This window comes from Aythya fuligula, chromosome 9, assembly GCF_009819795.1.
Source record: "Aythya fuligula isolate bAytFul2 chromosome 9, bAytFul2.pri, whole genome shotgun sequence".
In the NCBI taxonomy this organism is placed as follows: domain Eukaryota; kingdom Metazoa; phylum Chordata; class Aves; order Anseriformes; family Anatidae; genus Aythya; species Aythya fuligula.
Genome location: NC_045567.1, coordinates 26,476,824 through 26,485,858, shown reverse-complemented (window position 1 = coordinate 26,485,858; position 9,035 = coordinate 26,476,824). Strand labels below are relative to the sequence as shown.

Sequence of the window (9,035 nt, the reverse complement as noted above, 5' to 3'; positions counted from 1 at the left end):
ACATAGTCTACCTAGACTTCAGCAAGGTCTTTGTGGTCTCCCATAGCATTCTCCTGGAGAAGCTGGCAGCCCATGGCTTGGACAGGTACACACTTTGCTCAGTTAAAAAAAGCTGGATGGCCAGGCCCAAAGAGTAGTGGCGAATGGAATTAAATCCAGCTGGTGACCAGTCGCGAGTGGTGTTCCCCAGTGTTGGGGCCCATCCTTTTTAACATCTTTATTGATGATTTAGATGAGGGAATTGAGTGCATTCTCAGTAAGTTTGCAGATGACACCAAGCTGGGGGGTAAGTGTTGATCTGCTGGAGGGTATGAAGGCCCTGAAGAGGAACCTGGACAGGATGGGTTGATGGGCAGAGGCCAATGGGATGAGGTTCAACATGGCTAAGCGCTGGGTCCTGCCTGTTGGCCCAAACAACCCCACATAGCTCTACAGGCTTGAGGGAGAGTGGCTGAAAAGCTGTGCATAGGAAGAGGATCTGGGGGTGCTGATTAATGCTTTTCTGAACATGAGCTGGCAGTGTGCCCAGGTGGCCAAGAAGGTCAACAGCATCCTGGCTTGTTATCATAGAATCATAGAATATCCTGAGTTGGAAGGGACCCTTAAGGATCATCAAGTCCAACTCTTGACACCGCACAGGTCCACCCAAAAGTTCAGACCATGTGACTAAGTGCACAGTCCAATCTCTTCTTAAATTCAGACAGGCTCGGTGCAGTGACCACTTCCCTGGGGAGCCTGTTCCAGTGTGCAACCACCCTCTCTGTGAAGAGCCCCCTCCTGATGTCAAGCCTAAATTTCCCCTGCCTCAGCTTAACCCTGTTCCCGCGGGTCCTGTCACTGGTGTTAATGGAGAAAAGGTCTCCTGCCTCTCGACACCCCCTTACGAGGAAGTTGTAGACTGTGATGAGGTCTCCCCTCAGCCTCCTCTTCTCCAGGCTGAACAGGCCCAGTGACCTCAGCCGTTCTTCGTACGTCTTCCCCTCCAGGCCTTTCACCATCTTCGTAGCCCTCCTCTGGACACTCTCCAACAGTTTCATGTCCTTTTTATACTGTGGTGCCCAGAACTGCACACAGTACTCGAGGTGAGGCCGCACCAGCGCAGAGTAGAGCGGGACAATCACCTCCCTTGACCTACTAGCGATGCCGTGCTTGATGCACCCCAGGACACGATTGGCCCTCCTGGCTGCCAGGGCACACTGCTGGCTCATATTCAACTTGCTGTCTACCATGATCCCCAGATCCCTCTCTTCTAGGCTGCTCTCCAGCGTCTCATCGCCCAGTCTGTACGTGCAGCCAGGGTTTCCCCGTCCCAGGTGCAGGACCCGGCACTTGCTCTTATTGAACTTCATGCGGTTGGTGATCGCCCAGCTCTCCAACCTATCCAGATCCCTCTGCAAGGCCTTTCCACCCTCATTCGAGTCCACAACTCCTCCAAGTTTGGTGTCATCAGCAAACCTGCTCAAAATACCTTCTATTCCTACATCCAGATCGTTTATAAAAATATTTAAAAGTACCGGCCCTAAAATGGAGCCTTGAGGGACCCCACTGGTGACCGCCTGCCAGCCTGACGCAGCCCCATTTACCATAACCCTTTGGGCCCTGCCCGTTAGCCAATTGCTCACCCATCGTATGATGTTTTTATTTAGCTGTATGGTGGACATTTTGTCCAGTAGGATCCTATGGGAAACCGTGTCAAAAGCCTTGCTGTTATCAGGAATAGTGTAGCCAGCAGGACCAGGGAGGTGATTGTCCCTTTGTATTCTGCTCTAGTGAGGTCACTCCTCAAGTACTGTTTTTGGCCCCTCAGCACAAGAAGGACATCAAGGCCCTTGAGCCCTCAAAAGAAGGGCTACAAAGCTGGTGAAGGGCCTGGAACACAAGTCCTATGAGGAGCTGCTGATTTAGTCTGGAGACAAGGAGGCTCAGGGGACACCTTATTGCTCTCTACAACTACCTGAAAGGAAGTGGGGAGGTGGATCTCAGCTCTTCCCTCAGGTAACTAGTGATAGGACTAGAGGGCATGGCCTCAAGCTGTGCCAGGGGAGGTTCAGGTTAAAAATGAGGAGACGTTTCTTCTCAGAAAGAGCAGTCAGACGTTGGGACGGGTTGCCCAGGGAGGTGGTGGTGTCACCGTCCCTGTGGGTGTTCAAGGAAAGGTCGGACATGGAGCTTAGGGACATGGCTTAGTGTGTGACATTGGTGGTCAGGCCAGATGATCTTGAAGGTCTTTTCCAACCTGAATGGTTCTATGATTCTACGACTCCCTTGTCCTATTAGTTAAAACTAACATTATTGAAAAAGTGCAGCCAGCAGGTCGAGAGAGGTGATTCTCCCCTTCTTGTTGAGCCCCCACCTGGAGCACCATGGTCACCTCTGGGGCCCGCAGCACAACAACCACATGGAACCGTTGTAGCAGGTCCCAAAGAGAGCCATGAGGACGATCAGAGGACTGGAGCACCTCGCCTATGAAGGCAGGCTGAGAGCAGGGGAGACCTGAGAGCAGTCTTCCAGTACTTTGAGGGGGGAGGGACTCGTTATCAGAGAGTGTAGTGACAGGACAAGGGGCAGTCAGGGTTTATAACTGAAAGCGATTTAGATGAGATACAAGGAAGAAATTCCTCACTGTGAGGGTGGCAAAGCGCTGAACAGATTAGATTGCCCAGAGAAGCTGTAGATGCCCCATCCCTGGGACTGTTCAAAGCCAGGCCGGATGAGGCTTTGGGCAGCCTGGTCTAATGGGAGGCACCCCTGCCTTCCTGTGATTTTGTTAATACAGGGGAATACACTGAAAAAGATCAAAGTCTTGACTGTTACAAAAGAAGGAAAGAAAACAAGAGGGGTAGCAAGGCAGACCCTCCAGAACACAACTGAACGTACGCACTGCAAGGTGGATATGCAGAGCTGGATGCCCAGATACCTGCCGTTTCTGCTGAGAGGGATTTCTCCGCCCGGTTTGTGGCTGCGCGCGGCTCTACTGAGAGGTACCGGCCCTCCCGCCGCCTCCACATGGCCGCCGCAGAAGCCTGCTCCAGTGACGCCCGCGCTCTCGCAGCCGGCCCCGCTTCCAGCCATTCGCCCAGACTGCTGCGAGCGTAGGCGCGCGCGGCGAGCCCGCGCTTAGGACCTCCGTTGCTGCCTCAGCGCAGGGGGCAGTCCGAGCCCGCCCTGAGGCGACTCCTCGAGCCCCCAGCACGCGCTGCACGCAGCACCTCGGCCCGCGCCGACACGCGCACGTCCCCGCTCAGCAAAGCTCAAGCCCGCCCCCTGCAACCGCCCCGACTCGCGCTCTCAAGCGAGCACGTGGCAGTCATCACCCCCACGTGGGCACATCAGCACACTCGGCTAATCAGCGGTCTCCATTCGCCTCTGGAGCGCGCGGGTAACAGCCAATGGGAAGCCAGCGCGCGAAGCCGAGCGGATCGAGGCGGTTACTCGTCGGCAGTTGGCAGTGCTCGGCGGGAGGTGGCGGACGCGGTCTGGTGCAGTCGAGGCTCCTGAGCTTGGCCAGGCAACATGGTGGGGAGCGGGCCTCTCGCGGCTGGGAGGAGGCAGGGAATTTGGGAGCACTTCTGCGGCGGGTCTGGGGAGCTTAGGATTACGTCTACCATGGCGGGGCTTGCAGAGAGCTGCCCCGTGGAGTCCCCACGGTAGCAGTAAGGTGGGAGGGCTGGGGGGGAGGAGGGAGGTGGCTGTAAGTTAACACGTCGAGGCAGGCGATGTGCAGGAACTGTCCGGTGGCTATCGGGACAAGCCGCGTGGAAAAGCAATGAAAGGCTGTTTATAGCGGTGGCCTCGCTGTCGGCGCGGTGGAGAGAAGGTGACAGGTGAGGGATAGACTACACCCGCCCGAGGTGAGAGACGGCAGGAAAGCGCAAGACAACAGCCAAACATTTCGTTCTGCCGTTTCGTGGCGGCGGCGGCAGCGCTCAGAGCTTCCGAGAGTCGCAGGCAGCCACTCGGAGGAGAGGGGGCTGGCCCGTAACCAGCCATGCTGCACGGCTGCCCGCGCACGGGCGGGGCTGCGGGGTGGTGCCCGGCGCCTGCTGCTCCCGCTCCGAGGCGCGTGGTGCAAACGTGATAGGGAACTGGAGACAGGCAGCACAAAGCCTTTAGAAACTTGGTGCTAACCGAATGGAAGCAGAAATAAGTGCGGAGTCAGCCTTGCCGGCAACGGGTTAATGCCAGAACCCCCTGAGTGAGAATACAAACATGGAGTCAAGGATGCAAGCTTTGATGAAGCCGTGAAGAAAAGAGGACTATAGACACCCTACTGTTTATTTTACGTCTCTGCTTTTTCCTAGAAACACTGTAACACTAAGCTAGAATAACAGTTTATCTCAGTCTCAGTTGTAAGACAAAAATTAAGATTTTTGAGAGATTAAACATGTGGCATGCTTACACTGGTGATATAGCAGAGGAACTCAAAGATGTATGGATTTCCAGGCACTAGATAACTTTATTGCAAGGGAAAACATACTAAAAGGTTTTATGTGGGAAAGATTCTTGCAACATTGCCCAGTACATTATTGGCAATAAATCAAGGAAATGTGGGGTTATTATATAAAACGAAGTCTTTCAAAACCAAGGAAAGGTGGAAAAGAGACTAGACAATATCAAAGATAGAATACATGTGTAGCATGGTAAGGGATGATACTATTGCATTCACCCTACGTGTTCTCTATGACTATGTAGTCTCTAAGGTTCTACAACGTTTTCAATATCATAGTCCAGATCAACTGAGGTGAGTAGAATCTTGCCAGCAGGAGACAACTTGATCAGTGTAATTTTCACTTGAAAGCAGCTGGGGAGGATCATGGTAACTTAACCCACAGATTGCTGGTTATTAGGAGAGTGAAATCTAGAAGATGGGTAGCTCTACATTTCATTATCATTATTCTATTTTTAATTTTCAGCGTGAATGCATATCTATCCACGTTGGTCAGGCTGGTGTTCAGATTGGCAATGCATGCTGGGAATTGTATTGTCTTGAACATGGGATCCAGCCTGATGGTCAAATGCCCAGCGATAAAACTATCGGAGGTGGAGATGATTCATTTAACACTTTCTTCAGTGAGACAGGAGCTGGTAAACACGTTCCCAGAGCAGTGTTTGTGGACCTAGAGCCAACTGTAGTTGGTACGTACCCAACATGTACGTCATTGTGAAACCACTCCTTTCCCTGCAGACATCTCTGTATCTTCAGAACACTGCAGATTCTAAAAGATGTATGCTTGGATGCTGCTTTGACGTTTTAAATTACTGTTACTTGGAAGAAGAAAGTAAATAATGATCTGTGGGGAACATTTGGGAGACATTAGAACTTTTTTTGCAGTCTGTGGATAATCTTTCCAAACTGCTGCATGACATCCAGAGCTGAGCTTCATTTAATTGCTATCTAGAATATGTCTGTCTATGCCTGTGATGTAGTTCTCTGAGTTACCTCCGTGTTCCCAGATCCATGTAATGCTCTGAGTGCTTGATGTTTTCCTCTATGCAAAGGGGCAGAAGTTGTGTCAACTTTTTACACTAGTCAGACAAGCTGCATGTAGTCACAGATGCTGTCTACACCCTTATGATACGTGTGTTTACATAGTATTTCACTGCTAGGCAGCATGCATAGAACTGAACAGATAGATTTCACGTTGGCATATTCTGTTTCTTTGTAGATGAAGTACGTACAGGCACATATAGGCAGTTATTTCATCCTGAGCAGCTCATTACTGGGAAAGAAGACGCAGCTAATAATTATGCTAGAGGCCATTATACCATTGGAAAAGAGATTGTTGATCTCGTGCTAGACCGCATTCGCAAACTGGTAAGAGTTCACACTGTAAGTCATGCAGTTATTTAAAATAATTGATACAGCCCTACAGCTATCTATAACTGTGATTTGACACTTGTGTTTGTTGTTTGTTTCATTTTTTTAATCACTTATCCATTACAATGTTAAAAAAAGAAGTCTTCCTGCCTCCCCCTTTTGAGGTAAATAAAAATTTGGTCAATAAAGCTTGAAGCTTCTTAGGGTCTGAAACAGCATTATTTGAAGGCATTCTACAGATACCTTGGAAACATACTATAAAATCCTTAAAAAAGCATGGTCATATTGTTGTACTTGTTTGTTTGTTATTTTCAACTTGAATTGCACCCTTATGTGTCAAGCAAAATAATTCCAGTACCCGAACCTCAGGTTTTGGTTGAAAGCTCAGAAATTTCAAGTATTTTTCTAGATTTTCATATCCTGATGCACTGTGAGAAACTTGCATAGTACGACCTGATTCAAAGTGAAATAGTGATTGTCTATCTAAAATTACAAAATACTGGTTTTCAATACTTAATTGATACTTGCTGCCATGTAGAGTAGAATCTGTTCCCAAAGGTGTAACCCAGCTGTGATTTATAATAACTTCACAGTGGTATACAGCTGTTCTTGCTTACAGTAGTGTTAAAGTGGCATCAAAAACAATGATGCTACTTTTAAATGTGAAAATACTCATATTCGGAATAAGGTATGCAGTGTCACTGGTAGTTCTGAGTAAAAGATATGCAAGGAAAAAAAAAGTTCACATTTTAAAACTAAAAGAATTAGGAAATAATTGCTTTGGAATGCTTATTTTAATATTACCCTCTCCAGAATAATCAATAACTTCTCTTTCTCTCCCACTTTTTTCTACCCCATTATAGGCTGATCTGTGCACAGGGCTGCAAGGTTTCCTTATCTTTCACAGTTTTGGAGGAGGCACTGGTTCAGGGTTTGCATCTCTGCTCATGGAAAGGCTCTCTGTTGACTATGGAAAGAAATCTAAACTAGAGTTTGCAATTTATCCAGCACCCCAGGTTTCCACTGCTGTAGTAGAACCTTACAATTCAATTTTAACTACGCACACCACACTGGAGCATTCAGACTGTGCATTCATGGTAGATAACGAAGCCATTTACGATATATGTCGTCGCAACCTTGATATAGAACGTCCTACTTATACCAATTTAAACCGACTAATTGGGCAAATTGTTTCATCCATCACCGCTTCACTGCGTTTTGATGGAGCCCTCAATGTAGATCTCACTGAATTTCAAACTAACCTTGTTCCATACCCACGAATCCATTTCCCCCTGGTAACATATGCTCCTGTCATCTCTGCTGAAAAAGCGTATCACGAGCAGTTATCTGTGGCTGAAATTACCAATGCTTGTTTTGAACCAGCTAATCAGATGGTAAAATGCGACCCTCGCCATGGCAAATATATGGCCTGCTGTATGTTATATAGAGGTGATGTCGTACCTAAGGATGTTAACGCAGCTATTGCTACTATCAAGACTAAACGTACCATTCAGTTTGTGGATTGGTGCCCAACTGGATTCAAGGTACATAAATAACTTAGGAGGTGCTTGATGTTTAAAATACTAGGAATTGCATAGTATTTAGATGTGATGGTCACTGTACAATGTTGTAATGTCCCTGTTAGCAAACTGCTTACGTTTCAGATTACATTCTTAAGTATAAATCCAAGATACTGCAACACAGGTGAAAATTCTGTACCAAGTTATAGATAAGCTATCAGTTTTTATAGCAACAGGCAATATCGAGTATCTGAAAACAATTTAAAAACAGGTGGGTAGAAAAAAACTGTGTTACATTTTTCTGCAAGTCTTCAAAAACCTAGGTAATTCTGTATAGAGAAAGTGTAGGTAAACCTCAAACAACTGTAGAAACACCATAGTAAGTTATCTTGTAGTAAAGTGCAGTAACTTCCCAACAACATTTTTGAGATACCTTAAAATGACAGATGCTGTCAATTTCCGGGTCTGTACTGTGATGACAGATGTTCTATGACACCTGGCTTCTATCACTAGGGCAAATCTTTTGTGCTGTTGTTTACAATGTCAACATGGCTGACAATGACACCTTGCAGATAAGCAATCCATCCTTCTAGCTACTGTCAGTGCATTCAGGACTTGAAAGGACCAGATTCTTCTGTTCTATTTAGAGTCCAGTAAGCTCTTACTACCAATTATTTCTTCTAGGGCCCTTCCACAGTCATTTGTGTGACTTATTCATTATGATCTGGTTAAAAAAAAAAAAAAAAAAAAAAATCTGTAGTGCAGCCTACCTAATACTGTCCCAATATTAATTTGATCTGATCCTGAATTAGGATTTAGTCAAATATGCTCATGAAATGCAAAATAATTCTAAGCTATTTGTTCATAACTGCGATGTTTGTTCATTATTAACAGAAATGTCTTTAACCCTTCCCACTCAAAGTTTTTATTTGTTTCTTTGAAGGTGGGCATTAACTATCAGCCTCCAACTGTGGTGCCAGGTGGTGACCTTGCAAAGGTGCAGCGGGCTGTGTGTATGCTGAGTAATACAACTGCTATTGCTGAAGCATGGGCTCGCCTTGACCACAAATTCGATCTCATGTATGCTAAACGTGCCTTCGTACATTGGTATGTTGGGGAAGGAATGGAGGAAGGAGAATTTTCTGAAGCCCGCGAAGATTTGGCTGCGCTTGAGAAAGATTATGAAGAAGTTGGGGTAGACTCAGTAGAAGCAGAGGCTGAAGAAGGGGATGAATATTTAGAAAACTGAAGTCTGGAAAAGTATGTTCAGCAACAACAACAACAAATTGCAGAACCCTGTTCACTTGTTTGATTGTTTTCAAATAAAGTTTTAAAGGTTCTTTCTTTGTCTTCATTACTATTTACATCTATAGTCACTATGTAAGGACCACTTGAAACTGCAATTTTGGTAGCATCTAATCATGTGCAAAGTAAAGATAAAATCAGGAAATTATATAGAATTTCCTGTGATCCTGAAGCATTTTGTGACAAACTTATTTTTGGTTTTGCACAAGCAGGAAATTTCTTTTTGTTAAAGGATTAATGGGTGTTATTCCAAGCCTGTCTGTACATAATCGACAGAAACCTGATATTAAGGATATCGTTGCTTTGAAGCTAGCTTCACAGAAGACACACAAAAAAATAATATACTCAAGTAATTTCCCTAATTGTAGTTATGGCACATACAATTACAGTAT

The 9,035-nt window shown here is 46.3% G+C and overlaps 1 protein-coding gene across 1 annotated transcript; it reads left to right on the top strand.

Moving 5' to 3' along the window:
- The first annotated feature begins 4,954 nt into the window (after positions 1 to 4,954).
- Positions 4,955 to 8,587, top strand: LOC116492540 (tubulin alpha-3 chain). The gene is made up of 4 exons (XM_032193312.1): positions 4,955 to 5,136; positions 5,667 to 5,815; positions 6,682 to 7,362; positions 8,282 to 8,587. The coding sequence occupies exons 1-4, from the start codon at positions 5,016 to 5,018 to the stop codon at positions 8,585 to 8,587; spliced, it is 1,257 nt and encodes a 418-aa protein (XP_032049203.1). The 5' UTR covers positions 4,955 to 5,015.
- The last annotated feature ends 448 nt before the right edge of the window (positions 8,588 to 9,035 follow it).

Bases quoted from the DNA above. Each gene is read 5' to 3' on its own strand.
- LOC116492540 (XM_032193312.1), top strand. From the start codon at position 5,016: ATGCCCAGCGATAAAACTATCGGAGGTGGAGATGATTCATTTAACACT. The intron at 5,137-5,666 runs GTACGTACCCAA...GTTTCTTTGTAG, and splicing joins CCTAGAGCCAACTGTAGTTG to ATGAAGTACGTACAGGCACA. The intron at 5,816-6,681 runs GTAAGAGTTCAC...ACCCCATTATAG, and splicing joins TAGACCGCATTCGCAAACTG to GCTGATCTGTGCACAGGGCT.